The 26258-nt window shown below is 35.4% G+C and overlaps 1 protein-coding gene across 3 annotated transcripts in view; it reads right to left on the bottom strand.

Annotated features, from left to right (window-relative positions):
• Positions 1-25334, bottom strand: part of DEF8 (differentially expressed in FDCP 8 homolog) — a 39764-nt gene extending 14430 nt beyond the window's left edge. The window contains exons 1-8 of one of the 3 annotated variants that reach the window (XM_089248973.1): positions 25189-25325; positions 20344-20522; positions 19939-20027; positions 14994-15143; positions 13102-13240; positions 6259-6323; positions 1364-1463; positions 793-920 (exon numbers count right to left, since the gene is read on the bottom strand). In XM_089248973.1, coding sequence (XP_089105099.1) covers positions 793-920; positions 1364-1463; positions 6259-6323; positions 13102-13240; positions 14994-15143; positions 19939-20027; positions 20344-20500 — 828 coding nt within the window. In that variant the 5' untranslated portion in view covers positions 20501-20522; positions 25189-25325. Of the gene's footprint in view, positions 1-792; positions 921-1363; positions 1464-6258; positions 6324-13101; positions 13241-14993; positions 15144-19938; positions 20028-20343; positions 20523-24869 lie in introns of all 3 variants that reach the window. The other 2 variants (XM_089248975.1, XM_089248974.1) reach the window with 2 other exon arrangements.
• Between the last annotated feature and the right edge of the window lie 924 nt (positions 25335-26258).

The raw sequence follows: 26258 nt of genomic DNA, 5'->3' as shown, positions 1-26258 counted from the left end.
GCTCGTTTTAGCCTTCAACAGTTTTCGTCTTTTTTATGTGCTTCTTGGTGCTTTAAAAACTTATCCTTAAATTTTAGGCCATAAATAAAAATAAAGTCGAATCCTGTTTTAATGAATACCATTATAGCAAAACTCTCATTTTAACGAACACTTTGCTAATCTTCCAGATACGTTTACATAGGAAAAATACAAAGGCCTGGAATTCCTTCATAACGAAATTTTGCTATGATAAAGTGATTTCTCCGGTCTCTAAAAGTTCGTTATAACAGGATTCTCGACTGTATTTCATAATCCATAGAAATCTATAGAGAATTTTGTTTCGGCTAAAAAACTATTTCAATTAGCAAATGCCAGATTCTGGAACGAATTAACTTTGTTAGCAGAGGTATCACAATATATCAAAGCCATTGCTTTTTGGCAGGATATTTAGTTTTTATTATACATCATTATTCTCATATCTATGATTTGTATATTTTCATCATGGCTAAACATTTTGTATACACATATAGGAAATCTATAAGCATGAAGAAACATCACGAAAAGCTGAAAATGAATCAAAACTATTCTTCAAGCTGTGTTGAGTTTTAGAATAGCTAGAAATCAGTTAAAAGTTTACAGATGTCAAAATTCAACTTCAGCCAAAATTTCAAACTTACCCAACTCTTGAGAATCTGGACTTTATATTCAGAACCACAAAATTATTAAAATGATAAAAAACAAAATGAAATTAATCTGCATATAGCATATTAAACATGACAGTGTATGAAAAAACCTCTTTAGTATTGAACTTACTTTCCTAGGAGCAAAATCCCAGTTATGTATAACCCGAGCAGGTATTACTGCTTGATTGTTCCAATGGCAATTCATACAGTAACTCTTTCCATTATAGTCGCATAACCTTGGTAGGCGATCACTGTCTTCTAAAATGAATTTACAGAATGAAGTTAAATAATCTTTCAGCAATAAGATACATTGTTAACAAAACTATTTAAAAAAATTTACAAAAACAAAAAAAATGAGTTACTCTGTCATAAATTCAATGCTTATGATAAGCATCTCCACAAATCATTAAATTCTTGATACATTTCAGTTTTTATATTTATTTCTCTACCAAGAAGAAAAAAATTGATCCTATACCATTGTGCTTGCAGAAAATGGCCACTGTAATAGGGACGATGGAGAACATGAGAGAGGATGTCATTGCCTGGCCTTTGACGATGCATGCTAGTTTTATTACAGCTTTTTCTAATTGAGCCTCAGATATTTTAGATTCTGGATAAATTAATTAACGTTTCTTGATAATTTTTTTTTACCCAAGATTCTTGTTTTATTTCACTAAAGGGTGAAAAAGGAAAAAACTTACTAAACATGAATTTCTTTTTACATTCTGCACATCTATAATTTTGCGGTGAAAGACCTTGTTCTGGGCACACCTCTAAGATATACTCTGATTTCTCAGCAACCTGTAAAAGCCACAGAAATAAATACTGAAAATTTATGTAAAAAGACCTGCACATATTTACCTTATTACTCGTTTTTTCAATTATTTCCTCGATAGTTGAAATGGAAAAGGATTTTTCTGATTATCATATTTTAATATGTATAAGGAACTCTTTTTTTGCCAAAAATTGGGTCCCAAAAATAAAGGAGGTCCCTTATATATGGATAGTGAGAACAACATAGATGTTACTAAAGACGATTCAATTTACAATGAGAGTGACTCTGATGATGAATCAGTTGATATAGCTGATTGTGATGTGTCAGATGAGTGATGAAGAATTTAATTGGTTTATATGAAGAATGAAAAATATATATTTTTTAATATCTTAAAATAAAAAATCTTTGGTGGAAACTTTTTTCCAAATTTTTGCCCCCCCCCCTTGTGACCAAGATTTGTTTCCCAACGTGCCCCTCTCCTATTTTCCCGTTGGAAAATAGTCATTCAAATATTATTCAAGTATAAATATGTTTCAATTTAATTATTTTTTAATTTATGGAGATAATAAAAAAGCAAAATAAACATGTACAACACTAAAAAAAATTAAAATTAATTATTTTCAATCAATGCAAACCTTGTGCTTTAATACAGTAGTAAGCAGTTTTATAACTTTTACACGCTTCATGCAAATAAAAATAGTAATGAGGAAAAAGCACACATTTGAAAGTTAAAAGTTTAAACTTTCATACTATTTTTAATTATATTTATATGAAGATTTAGATTCACAATGTTGCCCTTGCTGAATTAATGAAAAAAATAAGTGAGAGAAATTTTATATACACATGGAATATATGGTTGTGTACATGATTTCTCTAGAATGAATGATTCAGCAACAAAACTGTTCATTTGGGAAAAAATTACTCAATACTTTGTGAACATACAATCATCCATTATCAGAATTTAAAGCCCATCAGAAATTCTAAATGATCAATTTCAAATAACAAACTTATTGTTTGTTGACTTTAATTTCCATACAGTGAGATTTATATTCATCGTGAAAATCTGGATCCGTTGGATGACAAGTGACCTCCAAAAGACTTTTCAGTTCATAACTTTTAGGTAGAAAAAAAGAAGAAGAAGACAAGACGGGCTTGGTAGTGCGTAAATACCTCCAAATCCACTTGAGCACAATCCGCGCCTCAGTGAGACTGTTTATGTCGCTCATGAGGAAAGAGTCCAAAGGTGTCATCCTCAAAAAATTATGAAAAAATTTAAGTATATTCATCTTACCGAGAAATACATGAAAACAACAAATTAGTGGCAGAATGCAATTATTAAAGCTACACAAAATTATTATAAATATCAACAGTTGGGGCTACTCATCATCTTTCATGCTTCTTGGCAATATCTATAAAGAACTACTTTTCCCTCTTTTCTCCAGCTACTTTTTTACCTAGAATCCCCAGCTTTTTCTTTTTGCCCTCTTTTTCTCTGTCTGTGTTGTATCTAATCTTATGTTGTTTGCCTGTTGTGGCCATGTATTTGTATTTGAATGACATCGCTGTAAGACTTTAGGGTTGCAGAATTCTTGGCCTCTATTGCTGTTCAAAATACTAATACTTGCATTATTTTTTTGAGTAAACCGTAATAATTCCGGCAGATATTTTTATACTTTTGTGCATATTTAAAATGAGTAGAATTAGTGGTAATTTTTCCAAAACTTTTTGAGGATGACACTTTTGGAGTTTCACATTTATGAGAAGTTCACAATTTTTCATTCGGTCATGATCCATCCCTATCGTTTTCAACGTTAAAATATTTAATTTATGTGAAGCAAAATTTCAATTAGTCAACATTTTCAGTTCAACTGGAATTCCAAATCTTTGGAAACCATGGAAATACGCTCAACTGTTGCAGATTATAAAAATGCGCCACTGAACTAGTTTTTCATTTACATTATGAATGCAAAAACCATAAACTTTAGGTTGACAGATGTGAAGAAGACTTTTAAACAGGGAGATCAGCTCACATTTGCACCTCCCCTTCCCCAAAGTTGGGAGAACCACAGAAAACCAACTTCAGCCGACCACCGCTGTGGCGAATGTGGGGTTTGAACCAGGGTACTCATAATGCGAGTCTGTCACCATGACCACCTGATCACCACAGCGATGCGCTTTAAGAAGTGCTCATATATAGATGTGGATTGAGACAATGAATGATTGTACCAATACAATTCTCAGCTTGTGTTGTGCTATATGTCAAAGTACTACATTCACACTCATTTACTTGCATTCATCAGTGTATTCATTTAAGTACTGTGTTCTTATATTGTGTTTGAGATGTAAAAAAAAACCCTTCAAAATTTCTTAATTTCATAATGGGAAAATAAAATTTCAAGTTTCCATGATTGACATAACTTTTAGGAAAAAAATTATCTTGTAGGTTTAAGTACAACTGTGATTTTACAATTATTCCAAGTATAATAGAACCTCATTATAATGGACAATGCTTATAATGTACAGTTAAAAGCATTGTGATCATAATAATAAAAGGTGCTTATTTTTAGCTAACAAATATTAATTATCTACTCTATAATATAAAATCACAAACTCGAAAAGGGTCTGTTTCTAAGCAACCGAAATTAGTGACGTTTTTGTGTGACGGAAGTCGGTTACGATTTTGGGTCAAGTATTCATTTAACTCTAACACATATTGGGACCCATTTGACCCATCGGGACCATGTTATATGCATGTACAGAGAGGCTCCCACATCCTACAGCAGGGCCCTTAGGCTGGAATTTAGATGGTGAGCCCCCACACCAGCTTTTCAGGGGCCCCCTCTGTGGCTAATTGTGGTGTGGCCGTGTTAAAAAACAAAAAGTGATAAGAATCGTTGTGGCCCCTGTCAGCCCTGCCCTTGTGGGAGCTGAGATAACTGCCGAGAGGTATCTATATGTATAATATACATATAACAGCAGTGCTCCCAACACACTGGGTTGGGGTACCCGGGGGGGGGGGTGGAGGATTGCACGTATACCTTCATGGGAAAGTTAAAAGTTTTCATTTCCAGGGGCCCTTGATGGATCTCATTGTTTTCTTGCTCCTTTAACGTTGAAAAATTTGCGATAGCGGAAGCACATGATATATCCAGTCTGGGGCCCCATAAAATTTGCAAATTCGGTCACGGGTAGTTGCGTGGGTGGGCCTGAATTTTATTCGTTGGTGAAACGAATACAAATGACAATTTTTCATGGCACTCACACCGGCGGATGACCGACAAGCTTCCAAGTTGGGGCCTCATGTTTACAGGTTTCATTTTGGGGACCCTGGGTGAATCTCATTCTTTTCAGTTGTAGAATTTGCAACAGCGGAAGCCCAAGATAAAGCCAGTCTGGGGCCCCACTGAAAGTATGCGAATACAATGGGCAACTGATTGGGGGCCCTAGATTTTATTCGTTGGTAAAACTAATACAAATGAAAATTTTTCATGGCACTCGCAGCGGGGGATGACGGACAAGCTTCTAAGTCGGGGGCCTCTGGATGAATCTGATTCTTTTTTGTTGTTTAACATTGTAGAATTTGCAACAGCGGAAGACAGAGAAAAATCCAGTCTGGATTCCCCACTAAACATCTGCGCATTGTGTCCCCGCTACTGGAAGTGGGGGGCCTTGGATTTTATTCGTTGTAAAATTGATAAAAATGAAAAATTTTCGTGGCCCCTCACAGGGGGGTGTCCGACAAGCTTCCAGGTCAGGGCTCCATGGAAATGTTGACAGATTCTAATTCGGGGCCCCTGGATGTATCTCATTCATTTTTGTTGTTTAACATTGTAAAATTTGCAACACATCGGTAGCCCGAGATATATCCAGTGTGGGGCCCCACTAAAATTCAGCGAATTGAATCTGGGGACCCCAAGAGGAAGTTTACTGGGGGTACTCATTTGTTTTTTGTTGCTTTATTATTATTCTTATTAAAATTCGCTACTTTCACACGTCCCTTTCCATAGCACACTGATGAAGTGGGACGAAATAAGCAAGATATGTTGTGAAGAGAAGTGGGGGGGGGGCCGGCCGCCAAAGGTGGCAGGGGGGAGCAGAGCCCCCTAGTATTTATATAAAATTATATTTCTCAGAAAGAGATTCAACACTGATCGTTGCATTTTTTTGCTTAAACATCGATGTGCTGCATGACTCATACAGCCCATGAGCCAGAAAAATTAACATTATAATACAATGTACACATGCACATCTTTTTCAATCCTACCTATGTTGAAGGCTGTTTTTATTATATAATATATTATATACTTATAATAAATATAAAAATATAATGTTTATATTTATGAAATATAAATATAAAAATATAATGTTTATATTTATGATAAGCACTTTTTATAGTAAACTATTGCACTTCCATTTATGTATACCTTGTTGCATTATACCCCCAACGAGAATTATTTGTCATAAACCAAACTTTCATTAAAATGGACAATCTGAGTGACCCTATTAGTTTATTATAATGAGGTTCTACTGTATAGTATTCTACTGACGTTCTACATATATATTAAGAATTCCCCAATAAATAAGGCAAATACACGAAAAATACACAAACTCCCTGAGGAGTTTGTGTATTTTTCATATTTGTATGTAATTTGTATTTGCCTTATTCATTGGTGATTTAATATTCTTGAACAAAGTTGATCTACTCTTCCATATATATATAGTTGCTGTTATTCTGGTAATTAACCTATTTCAAAGCACAGTTAAAATACAAAGTCGAAAAAAAAGAATATAAAAAAACAAAGGATTATACATAGTACTTACTTTAGCATGAGCACATACTCTGGTGACTAGGTTAGCACATTTACTATGACACTGATACCCACAATCTGAAACAAAGCATTGTATTGATGAATGACATATTAGCAGGAAACAAAAAAAAACTTTTCACAAGCATTTACAGAAAAGAGATTTTGCAGCACCAAAGAGACTATGAAGAGATGCATTAACAAGTGAACTCCTTTAATGTCATTGACCTCTACTTAACCCTTTAATCAGCACTAAGACGATATAAAGTCACAAAAACTGCTTATTTTAGTATTGACAAACTCAGATATTTTGTAAAGTTTATTTCTCAAAGGAACACTTTTCCTTATACTGTATTACTCACACGAGTTAAGTGATTAAGTAGTTGACTAAATTTTTAGTCATCAAGTGCTGAAAAAATTGTCCCAATGTAAATAATCAAGTAGTGAATGCTCATTTGATAATACAAGACCATGTCCACTGGCACATGCACCTAATCAAAAAAAGTAGACCAGAGAATGACTTCTACTTTTTATCTATCTAATCATTTTCCAAATGCAGCCCTGTAAAATAAACATGGCCCTTAACGTCTGCATACAGTTTAAAGTACTTTATGACTTAAAATTGTGTTAAGGGGTCATTCAAGTATAACGTCAGCATCAGGGGGGGGGGGGGAAGGGGGGTTTCAGATTTGCTGACTTTTGATGACAAGAGGGGAGGGGGGTTTGAAGGTTGCTTACATCATCAACCACCCCTTTTTGAAGATATGAAATATTCTAAGGTTTGACAAAATTTTGCTGGGGGGGGGGGGGGGTGTCAGTGTTTTGCTGACTTTTGCTGACAAGGGGGGGGGGGTCAAAAATGGCTGAAAATCTGCTTACGTAATACTTGAATGCCCCTAACTACTAAATTACTTAACCTGTGTAAGTCGGCCTTTAGTTTGCACCTGCTGAAAATCGGAAAAAAGCCTACTTCATTAAAAAAGATATGACATTTTGAAAGGGGGTTTCTGCTGTGCTACAGCAGAAACACCCCTACTCATAAAGGGTTTATCTGCTCATAAAGGGTTAAAAAAATTAGTGTGCATAAAAATATAAATAATTACAATTGTGAAAAACATAGTTCTTATGAGTGTGTATATATATATATTCTAAGAATAACTTTTTTTTTTTCTTGCATATTTTTTACAACACTTGGGACTTAATCATAAATTTCCACTAATGTGGTTTAGCTACTTGGGAAAGTCTTTAAAATCTTCCTGGCTGATCAACAGCCAAAAAACCAAATGGGGAGGGTAACATAGAAAAGAAAAAAAAGTCAAATCATATGAGAAAGTGAGAAACCTATAAAGTCATCTCCCTATCATGGCAATCAGGGTGCAAATGAACAGAGGTTACTCTACAATAAAAACTGTTTGCACTTAAAGGGAGCATAATGATGATTCTATCAGATTTTAGATACAGTCAAGTGCATGGGGCGGAGATACGAGGGGGGGGGGCATTGCCCCCTTGCGTCAAAGGTGGAGTTGACTGATCCAATGTATATATGAATTGACATCATCATCATCGTGCCCTCCAGACTTCTAAGTCTATCTCCGCCTATGGTCAAGCGTCCATAGTTAGGAAGGCAGCCTAACTTGGGAGGATTTAGGAATTTCTGTTTTCATATGTTGGAAGCCGTGATGGTTGTTGCAGGTTAGGTTTAAAGCAAGTTATCACATTTGTTTGTTGTTATGTTGAAATTTAATCAGCATGATTTTATAATTTCAATCATACATCACTCACTTCACTTCTAAGATATAGATGGCAGCACTAAAAAATCATACACAGCACCAGATATGCCCTCATACTGTTAGGTACACAAACTAACACTTCCGGCACAATTCAGTTGAGAAAAGGTTTTTCATGTGTATTTTACTGAAAATCAGTATTTTTTTTTCGATGAACTACTAAGGTTTGCACCACAATTACACTTTCACATGGGGTTTCCATAATTTAGGGCAATTTTAGATAAGGTCTTCCCCATAGAATGCCAGTTCAATCTTCTTTTTTATTGCCATTATTGTTATATATAGCCCAGCTTCATGGGCGGAGATACGGGGGGGGGGGGAGCCCCCAGCATCAAAGGTGAAGTAGACAGATCTAATGTATATATGTATAGATGAATCGACATCATCATCATCATCTGCCCCCCCCCCCGGACTTCCAAGTCTATCTCCGCCTATGCTCAGCTTGAGTAGAAAAAAACAAGTTTGTCCATACTTGAGACACTGTGCCAGGAACAGCTGTTGTATGGTCCGCCACTTGGCGATTATTTGGCGCCACACATGTCTGATGGCCCGACGAAGAGTCGCCAAGGCCGTCAGACACTACGGACGCCGAAAAAAAAAACATCAGCGTGCAAAACATAATAGAAACCACCAAGCATAAAAATAGAAAAAAATATCAGTTAATAAAAATTACACCTGGCCCATTTTTTTAATAATAAAAAGATCGGGGCATAAGGAATTCCGGGCATAAATATTCTATGCATTAAAACTAAAACCCGGACCCTTTTTTTTAAATAAACGGATCCGGGCATGTTGAATAAATAAATAAATATTCTATGCATTAAAACTAAAACCCGGACCCTTTTTTTAAATAAACGGATCCAGGCATGAAAAATTCTGTAGGTTCATTTTAAATAATAAACCGATAAAACAGAAGGCATGGCAATGGATGAATAACTAATAAATACAACGAAATAATAAAATGGCATGATACAACCTGAGCAGTAGATAATCCAAATAACTAGAGCTACAGAAGGGAGGAATAATAATGAGAGAGAGAGAGAGAGACGCGCTGGAAATGGAACAATGGCTGCTTAGAATTTTTGAAAAAACGCGGTGAACAAAAGAAAAATCCTGTTTGTTGAAGCCAGCGCCATCTAGTATCGCCCAACGAAACCGGAAAAGTGTTTAAAAAATACGGCAACCCAGAGAAGCATTACGACGGTCTTGGCGACTTATCGCGAGAAAAAAGTCGCCAAAGTCGTGGCGGACCATACTGCATCTGTTCCCTTAAACAGGATTGCAGCATGGGCAAATGAATGGAGCATGACGTTTTAGCGTTGGTAAGTGCATGGTCGCTCATTTGGGTTCAAACAACCCACGGTTCTCTTACGAGTTGAATGGTGTCACTATCCCGGATGCAACTAGGGTCACCGATTTGGGAATTCTCATTGACGAGCGACTTAAGTTTTCTGAACATTGTTCAGCGGTTGTCAAAAAAGCGAATAGAATGCTTGGTCTCATTTTCAAAAAGGTCTCTTCGCGTTCTCCTAAAGTCATTCTTCCGCTTTTTCGAGGCTTAGTTCGTCCTGGACTGGAGTATGCTGTAAGGTTTTGGAGACCATACCTACAGAGGGACATAGACTTGATTGAAGAGGTGCAGAGAAGAGCTACGCTTGTCCTTATTGGCACACACGGCTTGAGTTATGAAGAGAGACTTCATTTTTTGAATATGTTTACATTGGATGAACGCAGGTGTCGAGGAGATATGATCGAAGTGTTCAAAATTTTCAATGGCATGGATAGGGTGGACCATGAACTTTTAGTACACCGCCAATCGACTGCTTTTACAAGGGGACACCAGTATCGATTGGTGAGGGACAATGCAAAGGTTATGGTGTGGCAGGGAATTTTTCTCTAATAGGGTTGTTAATAAATGGAATAGCTTACCCCCGGAGGTAGTAAATTGTAACACAATTGACACGTTTAAAAAGAAATACGATAAACATGTTGGAGTAAATCGAGAAGCTATCCATTCTTATTGTAGAATAAGACAACCATAAGTATTCTTTATGGGCATTGTATAATATTTTATCATGTGTATATATTGTTTATAATTTGTGTTAATTGCATTTTTAATTGGGTTGCTGTTTTTTTTTTTAAATATATGACATCCAAATTTTTATGGGCATCTTTTTATCAGCCACCTCGTTGGGCATTTTTCCTGTTGTGGCGTTGTATTTGTATTTGTCCCAAGTTAGAAAATGCATTGTTATGTTTTAAATGTTTACATGTGATATATATTGTGCATAATCCAATTCCTTGATGTGAACAACTTTTTTTGCTAATTCAAATGAACAGCCATTCACAATCCATTTTATGAGATCGTGCATGGGTAAAACAGATGTTTTCATTTCCTGATGGTGATTATATTGATGAAGTTTCAATAAATGAGATAAATAGAATTTTGCAAAAAGGTGAGTTCCAACAAATGAAATCAAAATATTTCTTGCACTTCATATTTTGCAAGGCATTGTTCAGAATACCTGATATAGAGATGTTTTGGTCCAAAAAGACATGTCTCAAAACTCCATTATTCCGCAATGTTATTACGTATGACAGATTTCAAATTCTGACATGACAGATTTCAAATTAAATTTTCAAATTGAAAAGAGATATTTACATTTTGTAAACAATGAAGAAGTTGATTGCTAACAACACATCCAAATGCAAAACTCAATAAAATTTGGCGGATTTTTCAACTTCTCAGTGAAAAGTTTTCTTCATTGTACATCCCAGATCGCGATGTCACTGTAGACGAAAGTTTGATGTTAAATAAGGGTAGATTGGGATGGATCCAGTATCTGCCACTTAAAAAGATCATGTTTTGGGCATAAAAATATTTGTTATGTGAGAGAAAGACTAGATATATTTTTTCCAGTATTATTTACACAAGGAAAGGGCATAACGCTTGATAGTGACTATAAACATCTTGATGTGTCTAGTCAGGTAGTTATGTCATTGATGAAGCTGCTACTAGGGAAGGGCTATTGTTCGGTCACTGATAATTATACTTCTCCACAGTTGGTCGATGTACTTGTGCAGCAATATTCTACTGATATATATGACACAGTACATGAAATTAGAAAGGAGTTACCACCTGATTTTTTTTTTTAAATGGTGATGTCCTTTTCAACATGAAAAAGTAACTGCCATAAAATGGCATGATAACAAAGACCTTTATCTTCTTTCTTCAGTCCATACTGCAAAGATGATTGAGATTGAAGATTGGAAGAAACAAAAGAAAAAAAACCTAAAATAATTGACAACTACAACAACACTATGGGAGGCGTTGATAAAGTTGACTAACATCTTACAGACAGGAAACGGGGTAAGAAAAATACTATGTAAAGATATTTTTCATCTTCCAGATCAGGCACTATGGAATTCCTTTATCATGTATAAATAAATTGGCAGGAGGTGGAAATAATAATGGGAATTACAGAATCTCAATTGTAGAACAAATAGAAAATAATACGCCATGCATTCAGTCACCAGGACGTCCGAGCAAGAGCTTGCTGTGGCTTACAGGTCGTCATTTTCCTGAGCATGTTCCACCAACCAAAAAAAGGTTACTCCAACCAGACAGTGTTTTGTATGCTGCCATAAAACTGATGGAAGAGGAAGAAAGACCATTTGATCATTTTTGTTGCACCGCTGTCATTTTCTGTACACGAGGGCTAATTAGACTGGGACCTACAATTTATTGCAGATTCTGAATGGCAGCCTTTTTTATACTTACCAAGAGGCTGGTGTGCTAACCCCTCGATATGGGACTTCCTGCTGCAGCAATCTTTTTTTTTGTGGTCACGTCACCATTTCTCTTGTACCCCTGTGTTGGAAAAGTTTTCTGACAAGGACGAACCGGGTATCGAACTCGCGACAACTCTAAACATCCTTTGGTACTTTAGGCAAGTATCTTATTGACCTGGGCTACCGCGCCCAAGGGGAAAAGATATGGCACGAGACACGAGTTTATTGTAAAGAGTGTGATGTAGGCTTTTTTGTGTGCCATGCTATGTTTTTGTATATATCATATTATAAAGGATTTGTGAAATTCTCATACTCAAAATTATATTGTTGTATCAAGTTTATTATTATTTTATTATATTTAGCTTGAAAATTACAATGTCATTTGATTTATTTTGATATAATTAAACAATTTTGAGTAAAATACGACTATAATCCATTAATTTTCCACACGTATGTTAAAATATTAAATATAGTAGTTATTTCTTATAAAAATTTATTTCTACCTTTTTTAAATGTTATGATGCACAAAATTAAAGAATACTTTTTTTTTTTATTTCTTACACATTTTCCTGAAATATACTTCACAGGTAAGGGGTTAAACATCAGATAACACGCAAAAACTATAGATACAGTCCCAAGACAACACCTTCTATAGTAGAAGGCCTCCACATGAAGCTTGTGATATCACTGAAGAAGATCATCTTACTTATAGCCATTTGATATACTACGAAAAAGGGTGAAGATGATGCATGCGTCAGCCTGCTATATCCAATGGCTATAGGTGAGATGACCAACTTCAATGACATCCGAGTCTTTGCATGGAAGCCTTCTTCATGTGTGCCTAACTTAGGACATCTGTCCTAAGTTAGGCACACACATGAGTTTTTTTCAGGTACTAAATGTCAGGGTCGTCTTAAGAGCATCATGGGTCCCGGAGTCAAATGATTTTTCTGAAGCCCTACATTGCAAATTCTTGAAAAATTTAAATACTTCTCATTTTTCTGAGGCCCCTCTTCTCTTGAGGCCTGGGTGGGCCCATACGTTAAGACAGCACTGCTAAATATACACCTAAAATTTTCAAATTGTCAGTACAAAGGGCCCAGATGCCCTACAGAATGTGGGTATATATATTTTTTAAATTGTAGCATTTCTCTGGGGGTTGATTTTTTAGTGCAAATTTCAAAATTGTCCTGAGTATGGGCACTTGACTGTACCTTATTTGTAATGACAATTAAGGGAAATGTTGATTCACAACTAATAGGTATTACATATAAACTTACAAGAGCAGTAGTACCACTTGTGAACAACACCGCAGATCATACCACAACACAATTCACACTGCTGCAATTTCTCCATGCTTCCAACTTCAAAATGGTGTCCAGATATAACATTGCCTTTTGGTAAAACATCATAACCTTCCTTAAAAAATTAAAATGAAAAAAAAAAAAAAAAAAAAAAAAGAACAATCATGGTATCAATTAATTTCTACATGATTACAAAAAAAGAAGTGTTTTGATCAAATAATACAATATAATTTTTCTCCAACCAAATTTCATAAATAAAGTCAAACTTGGTTAATTTGAACTCCAAACTCACTGAGAAAAAGTTTGAAATATCCAATTAATCTATCCTGAATCCGTAAAATGACTACAAATGGCAATCAATATTCTCATAGGATAATAATTAATTAATTATTAAAATTTCATCATCAGTTATGAAACTGTTCCCAAAATTTTAGTAATCGATAACTGTAATTTGTACTTCCTGATCCTTTTACTCTTAAAATGATAAAAAGGTTCAGATTAATGTTACACCTTGATTCATAGATTGAACAATGTAATTCTTATCAAGTGGTACACATTTTCTCAATGCATTCCAGCTGACAATATTAAAATGGGCATTACATTATCAAAGAAAAACAATTAGAAGTTTACAAATTTGTATTTTGGTATTTTTCTATAGCCTACTGACAGTTCATATTTGAAATAGCTCATTTGTTATATAAACACTTTTGTTGGATTCATTCTGTACGGATAGGATTTTTATGATCATTGATCATTGATCATTTTTGTCGCACCACGGTCATTTTCTGCACACGAGGGCTAATTAGACTGGGACCTACAATTAATTGCCGATTCCGAACGGCAGGCTGGTTTTTTATACTCGTCAAGAGGTTGGTGCGCTAAACCCTCGATGGGGGACTCCCTGCGGTAGCAATTTTTGCTGCGGTCATGTCGCCATTTTTGTTGTACCCCTGTGTCAGGAAAGTTTTCTGACGAGGACGAACCGGGTATCGAACTCGCGATACCTCTAAATATCCTTTGGTACTTTAGGCGAGTATCTTACCGACGTGGGCTACCGCGCCCTAGGATTTTTATGAAATTAGATCATAGAGTATTGCTGGCTTCCGATCAACAATTGTAATTTTCTTTTTATCGAACTGAGTTGATAAATAAAATAAATCTAACATGAAAGACAAATTAAGTTCTGACATACGCTTTAGTATACATAGGGTGCCATTTTCAAAGAAAGAAGTGCTCACTTTTTTTTTTATCAAAAAGTCCATCATAAAACCTGGTATATCTTCAGGACTGGCTCTACATTTATTTTCACGTTGCTCAGCAGACTGAATGCTAGTATGACAGTTTGAACCAGAAGTTAAAATTGAAAAAACGGCATCAATAGTGTGCTGAAATTACATCAGATTTATCAAGTTATGTATTTTTGGTATTTAAAGATTTGTTTTATAGCAACTCGATCAAAAGAAACAAAGTCTAACTGCTGTCAAATTTTTCCAAACAAAATTTGCTCATACGAAAAATCACAATTTCTTTCTTCCAACTTTAAATTATCTAAACCATTTAGAAAAAATTCGAATTAAACAAGAAATTTCAACATTAATTAGATAGAAAACTTTTAAGGAGAGCTTGTAAAAGTTTGAATTATTTAAAATTCAAATTAACCAAGTTCAAATTAGCCACGTTCTATTATATTCATATATGCTAGGAAACAAACTTCATAGAGACAATGACCATTCAATACCAAAAAAATATATGTTATAATCAACCCTATGGTGTGAATTGAAATGTTGAAAAAAATCACAAAAACTTCTAGAAAATTATATTTGTTCCCCCTCAGGCATTTTTACTAAAGAATCTTTCACAGGACTTACTTTCACTTCAAGATACTTTTTCCTCAATTGAGCTAACTTGGTCACTAGTTGCTTCCACTTTTCAGTCTGTTCTGGAGTTTCCAGAATCATTTCTTTGCAACTCTCAATCGCCATCTCCAGCTCTTCTGCAGTTGAAAATCCGAAGTAACCCTGCAAAACAGCAAAAATACAATCCCGTTTGGACTTGTTTTTAAGCTGTTTTTTTTTTTTTTTTCATATTAAAAAATTTGTTTCTATATTGGAGGAAAGGTCTGCTTATACATGAATGTAAGGGAAAGTAGCCTAAATTGGACCACTTCGTTTATGTTGCTAAATTACTGTCATACTATTCGTCAAAAAATCACCAAGCTGAGTAGGAGTAGGATGTTAGGTACTATATTTATGTTTAAAAATATGGTTATTAAAACTTTCATATTTGAATGATATCATGAGAACCAAAAAAGTGAAATTGGTCCAACTTAAGAAACTAGCTCTTCCTAATTTGGACACCTAGTCTAAAGTTCAACCAGTTGTTAAAGAAATTTAAAATCAATATCTTTATACTTTGCTTTGACAAAAATTCATTATTTTCACAAAGTTCATTAATAATGAAAAATATTTAAGGGAAAAAAATAACTATAAAGTAAAAAAATATTTATTATGAAGAAATTATGAAATCCAGTTTATCAAGTTGAAATCCAGTTTTTATTTTCCGAAAAAAAACTATTTTTTCACAAAAAATACAATTAAAATTATGAAAAATTTATGAGAAAAATATTGAAGAAAAACATTGGGAAATTGAACACAAGAAAAAAAAACAAGAAAAAACAAGAATTTCAAAATAAGAATTTTGAGAGAGAAAAATTTCTAGTTTGATTGGACAACTTAAAAATAACTAAAATAACTGAAACAAACTTAAAATTAAAATCAATTCCAAAAAACATAAGATTGTCATCACTTTTTCGGTCCATGTTTTCAGTGATGTCAATTTGATCTTTGTCATCACCTTTGTCATCTATATTGCCTCCCAAACTCTTACCTCTGATAACTTGTCCAACACAAAAAATATTTTTTATTTTTCCATCTTTAAGCCAACTAGGATATAGTCATTTACTTTTCATTTGCTCCAGTCAAGTCTTTCATTCGGAAGCAATCTTCATCTCCTGAAGATGAATCACTAGCTTCAAACTCTTCTGAACTAAAAGAACAATCATGATCAATGATTGCCTTTTTATTTTTAATTACGTTTATGTTCCTGTTGTTTTTAAAAATCAGTTTCTTATATTTATTTGTTTTTCTGTAGCTGTTCTTTGCATGGAGTGCTTGTTAGCATCATAGCATCTTGTTGCTTTTTGTGGTTTCGACAAGGAGCCTGAGGTAGACGTGAAAACGTTTGAAGTGATTCCACAAAAGTTTCCTGGGCTTCTGCTTTTATCCTGTTATACAATCGTGGCATTCACACCTCACTACACTGGTGACTGAGCCAATCGGGTGCTTCCTGTTTGTGCTCATTATCCTCTGGGACTTCTTTTGGACTGCGCTGTAGCCACTCTCATCATTGCTAAATATTCATGAACCATTTAGCATGCATTTGTTCACTAATTCTTCTAAAAGGGTCAAAGAATTGTGTTATCCTTTCTTCACTGAAATCTCTTTCACATTAGAATATAATTATAATAGTGTGTATTAAAATCAGATGACCGCTTTGTTTACATCCCTAAATTGGACCGACAAATAGGGCACCATTGACTGGTCCAATTTAGGAAACATCACCATTTTGCAAATAGCAGCTCATTACAAATGACCATAAAGATATATTTTAATTGCTTATTACTGAAAATACAACCAAAGGAGGCAGGAAAAATATAAAGTAAATAACAAAACAGCACTTTCCTTTGAATCAAATTTTTTAAGCCTTATGGAAAGGTGATGAAAAATAGTAACAAATAGCTGTAATAAAGACAATGCATAATCCAATACAAAATGCAACTGGAAATATCAAAAATGTGCTATGCACACTTCTTCAGTAGCTCTGCCCTCTGGTATCAAGTAAATGTACTAATCAATTCCTATTTTTAAGAACAAAAGGAGGTCCAAATTAGGCTTCTTTCCCCTATATGGTAAATAAAAATTAAAACTAAGAATTTCATCCTTTCATTGGTTTGAACACCTTTGTAAAGTAAAACAGAGTGTCTTTTTTTTTTTACTTTGTGTCATTGCATAACTTGTAGCAATAGTCTATAGAAAAATACTGCATGTGATTATATATACTTATATATATATGGCGGGGGGATATTTATTTCGTATTCAAAACAAGTTCTTTTACATACTATTAATGAAGTAAAAATAGAATTACAAGATCCTTCCATGAACTCAAAATGCATAATATGCAGGAGCATTCACTGGGATTGGGCACAGTAGCCCAGGTCGATAAGATACTCGCCTGAAGTACTAAAGGATGTTTAGAGGTGTCGCGAGTTCGATACCCGGTTCGTCCTTGTCAGAAACTTTCCTGACGCAGTGGTAGAACAGAAATGGCGACATGACCACAGAAAAAGATTGCTATTAAAGGAAGTCCCACATTGAGGGGTTAGTGCACAACTTCTCGATGAGTATAAAAACAGTCTGTCGTTCAGAATCGGCAATAAATTGTAGGTCCCAGTCTAATTAGCCCTTGTGTTCAGAACATGACAGTGGTGTGACAAAAATAATCGAATGATTGATTGATCACTGGGATAAGAAGACAATTTATGAACAATGAACACACATTCACATGCTTCTCTTCCTCCAACAAATTTCAAGACACAGTTAAAGCATGATAGAAAAGCCATGACCACAACAGATCCTGACAAGTCAAGTATCTAAATGCAAAGGAATATCCTTGTTAACTATGATTGTCATTAAAAGACAAGCTAAACAAACATTTAAGAAGATTGACGAGCCCAGGTATACACAGCAAATTCTCAATAATTCAGCCGAGCGCTAGTCAGGCCTGTCCAGTAATCCCACGTCTTTAGACAGGTTTTCTTCAAGCATAGAAGAAGAAAACAGGCCACTTCTCACTGCATGTCTCTGCGCAAAAATTTATGCAGTAAAACCTGTTTTCAATGAAATTGGAAGGGACCAAGATTTTTTTCCCGTTGAACATAGGTTTCGCTTAATAGAGGTTCAATTGACATAATGTATAAAATTATGTAATCTCGAAAAAATTGAAATAACATAAAAATAAATTGATTGAAAATACAGTGAATAATTTTAAAATTAATAATTATTAATTATTGAAAACTTTATCACGTGATATGTTTTGTTAAAAATACATTATTTGTTAAAAATACATACATACTCCATTTACTTTAACATTACAAAATACAGGGTGTCCCATCAAGACTGCCCAAACTCTTCACCGCCAGATTCCTTACTAGGAATACAAAAAAAATTCCCAAAAAACTGTACCTGTATGACCCATAGTTTGTGAGACACATGCAAAAGAAAAGTATGATGTTATATCCGGTGCAAGAAAAAAAATACTTTAGTGGAAACATGAACTTCAGTATTTGCATGTGTTTACACAGGAAGATATTCGAAATATCCACTGTGCATATCGAAACATGCATGCGCTCGCCGTGGAATGATGCCAATCCATCATTTGATATAGCAAAAACAGTAATGTAAATAAATTTTTATTTTTTCCCAGTGGTCAATAACAGAGTTTTTCTGTATGCGGTTCACACCTGACTTTTAGTAAACAGTTTTGTTTCAGAAGTCATACAAAAAATGATCGAATCATTTTTATAAAGAAAAAATTTCCACAGTTCTTTGAGGAAGGTTTTGACAGCATTTGTATAAAACTTCACTCTACACTGTTTTTTTTTCTGAAAATGACAACATTCCTCTCATCTTCATCCTCTCCTTTTTGACTTTCTCTAAAATATCCAATGAGATAGTCTATATTTGTTGTGTCAGGTTCTGTTTGTACGTTGTCGTCTACGTTTATGTAATCCTCAGCACTGTAAAGAAACTTGCATGCAATTTTGTAAGTCCTGCAAATATCATTTGGAAATTCAACCTTTGCACTGATTTCTCCCATAGAAAAGCCTGCTTTTCCAAAAAATTTTATAACAATTTCAAGAAGCAACTGCCTTACTACACAATTGGCTTATTAAAATCACAGCATCAAGTACGGAAACAGTTTTTGGAAATGTATGGGCAGAGGATGCAGAACTGTCATTTGCAAGCAGACATTGCATAAAAACATTTTCGGTAGAGCACTCCAACATTTTGTGAGAGTCCCTTGGCCTTTTGGTATGAGAAACATTCATAGTGTTCGTACAAAATTTTCCATTAAGAGCATACAATTTTTGTTTCCATGTAAGACAGGTTTCAGTCAATACAGGTTTTTTAATGTGTATTTTCTCATTAAAATCACAGGATCAAGATTTTTTTCCGTTGAAGACACGTTTTACTGTATTATTTAAATAGGCTTTTTCAATTTCCATTAATTTAGCAATTTCAGTAGTCTAGCACACTTTGATCTGATATGTGAGAGTCGAATATATTTTAAAGTTAATTTTTCAATATGTGTGTGTGAACACTTTTCCTACACCCCTTACTTTGCTCCTAATGGAAATCAGAAGTCTACTTCATTTAAAAAGCTATGACATTTTTTGTTTAGAGAAGGGGTTTGGCGATTTCCACTGTGTTGCCCAAATGTTATTTGTAAGAAAGATTAGACATCTAGTTCGAGCCATACTTTTACTAACAAAGGATATGCCACCATGTAAAACTGAAGAAAGAATCTGTTTTAATTATTCTTTTAGATTGTTTATACTTTCATAGACAAGACGTTTTTCGTAAACATCTAATAACTTTGCCTTAAATCTCAAAGTTACTTTTACAAAAACAAGAAACTGTGCATATGGTAGCATGCAGTTGTACAGCTATCGATAGTAAATTGCATCGCTATTACCTCTGGACGAGAGAAATGGTCTTCAGTTAATCCCAACTCAGCATCTATTGGTTCGCAAGAACTGTTCAGAATATCTTCATTTGGGCTTGCTGATGTGGGAAAAACAGGAAAATAAATAAAAATAATAAAGAAAATGTGATGTTTACATGCACATAAACTAGAAGAATCATGAACAGTATTGATGAGCAAATTGGAAAGGCTTTGTTTGGAAAAAAAACAGATTGATGATAACGGATTCATGCACGAGCTTTTAAGCTGGTCTGTTAGACTATAAGTTTTCGAAAAGACCTTGTAATATAAGTTTAAGTAAGTCTAACAAATGGAATTTAAAAAAACAAAGACACACACAAAGCAAAACAAAAGCACACAGCAAAGGGGAGAAAAAAAAGATAAGGTGAGATTTACCAGGCACATAATAGTCATCTTCATCAAAGCTATCAACAGAATAACAGCAAGATATAGTGGTCCTTTCAAAAGAAGAAGAAGAGAAAAGACAGCCAGTTCTTTTTGAGAATCGGTTGGAAGACATTAAGGAGCCGGGAAAGGACTTGTTTCTTCTCATAATCCATCAGTGAAATCCACTTCTGGAGAGCATGACAAACATTGAGTGTCATTTGTACAGAAGATATAAAAGCACAAGTTTTACAACACAAGGGAAGGGAAAGAGAAGTAGTATAAACTGTTAGTAGAATGAGATAGATGGTTTTTTTTCTCCCTCTCAGCCCAAGATATCAAGGAAACAGATATTTTTGGATAATATGCCGAGGTGAATTCGGAAAGAAAAGTCTCTCACCTGATCTCTTTACTCGAACCCAGGCCCTCTTGCAAACCGGGCAAGCATGCTACCATCCACTCCACTGGAGACACGACCCTACCTTCCTTATTTCATGCACTGTTGTGTGAGGAGCTGAAGTAGAGGCATTAGTAGCCCCTCAACTTCAGCAAATGGCACCCCAGGTGGGACAGTGGCAAGAGACAAACGGCTATCCAATATCCAGAAAATATCTGTTTCCTTGTTAGTAGAATATTATTCATGATAATTCACACATAGCTACTAAGTGTGCTTGCAAAAATTGCTCATAAAATAATTTGTCAAATAATGCTTGAACTTTGATATAGATTAAGTAAGATGCCCCAAAGCCGAATATTCCTAAAACTGTGACGTACGCAGCAGAACAATTAGTGGTGCTATAGAACAGTCTAAGGAAGGATTTGTTAAGGGCTCATTGCAGGATAACGCAAAACATTTGGCTTTGGGAGTAAGATGATTGATCTGTATCTGTTGGATTCAGATCAGAAGTTGCCATAAATTTTTACATTAATAAGTTAAGTAATTAAGTTCTTAACTTTATAAAAGAAGAGCATTATTAAGCCTATAATCGTGTTTGAACAAAGTGCAAGCAAAGCAGCTGTATAGAATGGTATATAATCTTTAATAGATAAAAACTTCAGCACGATAAAAATCAAGATAACAAGTAAACAAATCAACTAGTTTCCTTTAAAAACAACTTATTTAAGCATTGAATTAGAGATGTAAAACTCTCAAGAATATTCTTGAGAACTAAAAGTTGTCATTGTGAGGTGATTATGCCAAAAATTGTCTTGTTTTAAATGTTTAAGGCAATGAAAACTGAATTATATTTCATAATATAAACAAAATTAGTAAAACAAATTTCATTATTTACAAGAAAAACGAATATATTCTCAATTATTCTCCAATATTTTTACATCCATCGTTCTCAGAGAATATTCTCACCTCACATCTCTACATTGAATAATTATACGGTGAAAAAGAATCAAACAAAGGTTTTCAGTTGGCTGATGTGGGGATATATTTAGGAAAGAGAGAAAATGATCTGCCCTTGCTGGGAATCGAACCCACGTCCTTTCACTTTCCGGGTGAACCCTAGACCACTAGACTACAAAGGCAAAATGAATATCTCAATCTTTCCTTGCAGCTCGTGTGCACTGAACATCTATGTATGGTCCCATTCAGTGCACACAAGCTTCAAGGAAAGATTGAGATGTTTAATGACTTTGTAGGGCTTTGTTTTTTGGGCATTTTGCCTGTTGTGGCGTTGTATTTGTATTTGTATTAGTCTAGTGCGCTCACCCGGAAAGTGAGAGGACGTGGGTTCAATTCCCTGCAAGGGCAGATGAATTTTGTCTTTTTCCTAAATATATTTCTGCATCAGCCAGCTGTTAAAAACATTTGTATGAATAGCGGAGAGTGACATGATCCTTGGAAGAACAGTCCAACCAAATATAAATAATTGTCATTGAAAATGCCGCTGTGGTGGTCGAGTGGTTATAGTGACGGACTCGCGATGCAAGGATCCGAGTTCGAACCCCACAGTGGTGGTCGGCTGAAGTTGGTTTTGTTTTCTGTGGTTCCCAACTTCAAGGCGCAAATGCGAGCCGATCTCCCCGTTAAAAAGTCTCGCCACAGAGAGCAACAGTCCTACAACGATAAATCATTCAATCATAACACTTCACTCATAGTTAGAAAAACTGGTGGCAGATGGCAGCACTACACATAACAAGCATTACAGAGAAACAAACAACTTTGTCAGGTTTCACTACACATACACGCTTATTCCCGCATGTACAGATTCGTTGGGGGTTCCGCGGGGTGGGGGGGGTGCATGTGTGGTGTAGCAGTAGTAGGTAGGGCCTCAAAAAAATGGCTCGGGGATCCATGATGTTCTTAAGTCAGCCACCTCGTTGGGCAATTTGCCTGTTGTGGCGTTGTATTTGTATTCTCATTGGTTTGAAAATGTTCATAGAGAGATGTAGGTGTTAATCATTTAAAAAAATTATTTGTTGAGGGTCATTATTTCTTACTTTCAATCCAGTTTGAATCAAGATAATGAAAACAATAAATTTGAGATTTTCCCACAAGAAAAAAACCACAACAGAGTTAAGTTATTTCCCAAACTACAAGACATACAAGATTCAGGCAGAGTGGCCTAAGTTTCTTTGATGTACCGACAGGACCGTAACAGGCCTTCTAGGGGCCCCTCAAGGCAGACTTTTCCTTGGAGACCCCCCCAAAAGGGTTATTATGTAAAATAAATATACATTTTTTATGTACCCCTCTTCGGTTCTGGACCATGGGGGGTCCTGGTTGCCCAGCCTAATTATGGGCCTGCGCACTGACTGTAATAAGATACAATTTTCTCATTTGTTTGGTGCATGTTGCTTGTCTTGTATTAAATTATATTGCCAGGACCAAAAAAATTAAATTTATGCCAGGAGCTTGGGTAATAAGAAAGACTTTTTAGAAACTATGACATCTGTGGAGGGTCAGATCTTATAGCCATTACAGCAATATACAAAGAAATATAACAGGTAAACTACAAAAAAATGGATAAAAATTGAATTGACAAAATATGCAGTTATAATTATTGCGGCTGATAAAGGGTTGCAAATACCAGAACGGATGTCAGGTTTTTTGTAAAAACAACCTTTTTGGCATAAAAAAAAGTTGCCACAATGGCACTGACAATGCTCATGGAAAATTAAACAGTGTATATATAGGAAGGGGGGTCATGGGACAGAGCCTGGGCCATGTCTGACTACAGTATATATATGGTCTATGGAAGAAAAGGATCAGTGCTTATAAACGGTTTAGTTGTCAAGCCTACTGGCCCAGATCGGCATAGAGTAATGGCTCGATTTCCTACAGAGGCCTGTAAAAATTCTCTTTCCAAAAATTCATTGCTGTGTTCAGAGGTGAATTTATGGTTTTCCTGCCCGTGGGGTATTTTGCTGCCCCTTTTTTTCATTCTAGTCTTATTTTCTTGACCATTCATCCCTGAAACCTGCCAGCCCACTCCCTCCCAATACACCTTTGTCTATAAGTCACTCTTTTGTTGACGTAGTTAGAAAAATTGATGGCAGTATTATACACAATATTACACAAAAACAAACTTCACGGAAAAAGGTTCACTATAAGCGGACGCACATTCCAACATGTAGCAATCCGTTAGAAGTTCCGCAGAGGAATATGGACGAGGTGCATGTCTGGTTTAGTAGTAGTCACTCTTTTGTGGTTGCTCACATGATTACTTTCTAGGTCACTCTTTCAGTCACTTACTGACATGTTTTCCCTGTATTCAAGGGTACTCCAATGCTTGCACTTTCTCAATATAATTTTTCAATATAACTCTTTTTGCTGCTCACTGCCCTGATTCCTTGCTCTGTCACTCCTTTGGTCACTCCCATGCTAGCACACTCTCTAGGTCACTCTTTTTTTGCATCACAACTTAGTTCATTGCTCCTTAAGTCGTTCTTTCTGTCACTCCCATGCTTGCACTCTCTAAGTCACTCACATGCTTCTAAATTTTTTGGTTACTAACTGATCTGATTTCTCTCCCTATACGTCACGCTTTTCATTATTCACACGCTTGCACACTCTCTAGGTCACTCTTCTTTCATTGTTTCACTCACTCGCTTGATTCCTAGTTCTCTGGGTCACTTTTATACTCACACACCCTCTAGATCAGTGGTTCTTAATCTTTGGAAGTCTGCGAAGCGGCCCGGTTTAATATATTTTTGTAAGTGGAAAACCCGGTCAAACACACGAATAACAGAAAATGAAAGGCAGGAAAAGGAAACAGCCAGCCACTTATGGTCCAGTATGAATAGTATCAGGACTCAGTACTGGGCTATGACGGCCCAGCGGTTGAGAAACACTGCTCTAGATAACTCTTTTAATCACTCCCACGCTTGCGCACCGTTACGTCACTCACGTGCTTGTACACTTTTTTGGTTACTCACAGACTTGGTTCCTTGATCTGTTCTTGGCAGCAGCAAATTTAAGGTTTTGCCACCATTCTCCCACTTGACCATTCATTGCATGAAATCCCCCCCCCCTTCTCTGGTAAAAAGTGATGAGACAATCATAAATTTTTAGGCGTGGAACTTACTTGCCTATACTCACTTCCTTGTTGGCAGTGCCGAAAACTGTGTCGATGGTGATTGTTGGACCATGTAGGTTAATTTGGTAAGTGGACAGACACAATGTCAAAAAATTTATCACTTCAATGAAATTCTCCCAATCGGATTCTTTTTATCGCGGTACGTGATCACGTGGTTGCTCAGCGAAATTTCGAGTTTAGTGATCTTTATCTTATTCGCAGCATTTCAAGGCCGCCAAACATGAATGAACTATGAACTACAGCTACGAGTCAAAAATTGAAAACAATCAAGGAAAAAGAGGAAATTGATATAATATAAGCGTTTTACCGAAACTTAGCATTACTCAAAGAAATCTCTTCATCAATTTCCAGGCATCAAAATTCACGCAAGGCTGTTTGCAAATCTTTTATCCTCCTAGTGCACACTGACCCCCATTTGTTTGTTTATTTGCGCACAGATCAGGGACCAGATCTGAGTTGCCAGATCCCTAAAAAAATTTCCAGCTAAAATCATACTCGAAAGTAGCCAAGAACTACCCTAACATATTTGAACTTTATATGGTCAATTGATCACTAAGTCAATAATGGCTTTTTCTGCCACCTATCCAGTAATTTAAGAACTTCATTAACAAATGTCTGACACAGAAGTAGGACTGATGCTGCTATCTATTATTGAAAAAAACAAACGAAAAACTATGAAGTAATACGTACTATTTCTGAACCATAGATGGCGGCAAACTCTCTCTATATACAGTATATCACTGAGCTATGTTTACTTACAGCCACTGAGCTTTACTTATAGCTCAGTGATTTACGCATTTATGTGATATATTTTAAATATAAGTCAAAGCCGTTTGAATTTTTTATAAACGAAAAGATGGTGGCCCAGATTTTTTCGACGTTCAGCCCATTGAGGAGAATAATACTTTATTTCTCCTCTAAGGTTCAGCCACGTTACGGGAAGGACGCTCTAGTGTTCGCTGCAATAAAAACCGGTTATTTTAAAAAAAAAAAAAAATCTTTCTTTGTTGAATTCTTTTGTTGAAAGAAAATTTTTCTTTCTTTTTTTGTTTTTGTCTGAATCGTATTTATTCAAATTTGTTTTGTGGGGGTTTTTTTTCTCTCTCTCTCTCTCCCCATTTCGTTTGCTCTCAATTAGGAAGTTATTTTATGATGGATAGGATATGTGGTGAAACATCAAGAAATACAAACATGGAAGTGGATGATCCATGTGTTTTCCAAACCAATCATTTAAATATGGACATTTTATAAAAACCTGACTTTCTAGGATTTTCTACGTTTCATATCATGTTAGTTCCGATTGATACCAAGTTTCCGAAGTCGAAACCGAAAGTCTTCAGCCAAACATTATCCGAAAGCGTTCGATCATCGAAAGAT

Source organism: Pholcus phalangioides, unplaced genomic scaffold, assembly GCF_987345545.1.
Source record: "Pholcus phalangioides strain wild (caught in Gottingen) unplaced genomic scaffold, Ppha-v1.0 ptg000021l_1, whole genome shotgun sequence".
NCBI lineage: Eukaryota > Metazoa > Arthropoda > Arachnida > Araneae > Pholcidae > Pholcus > Pholcus phalangioides.
This window is presented reverse-complemented; position numbering and strand designations above follow the sequence as displayed.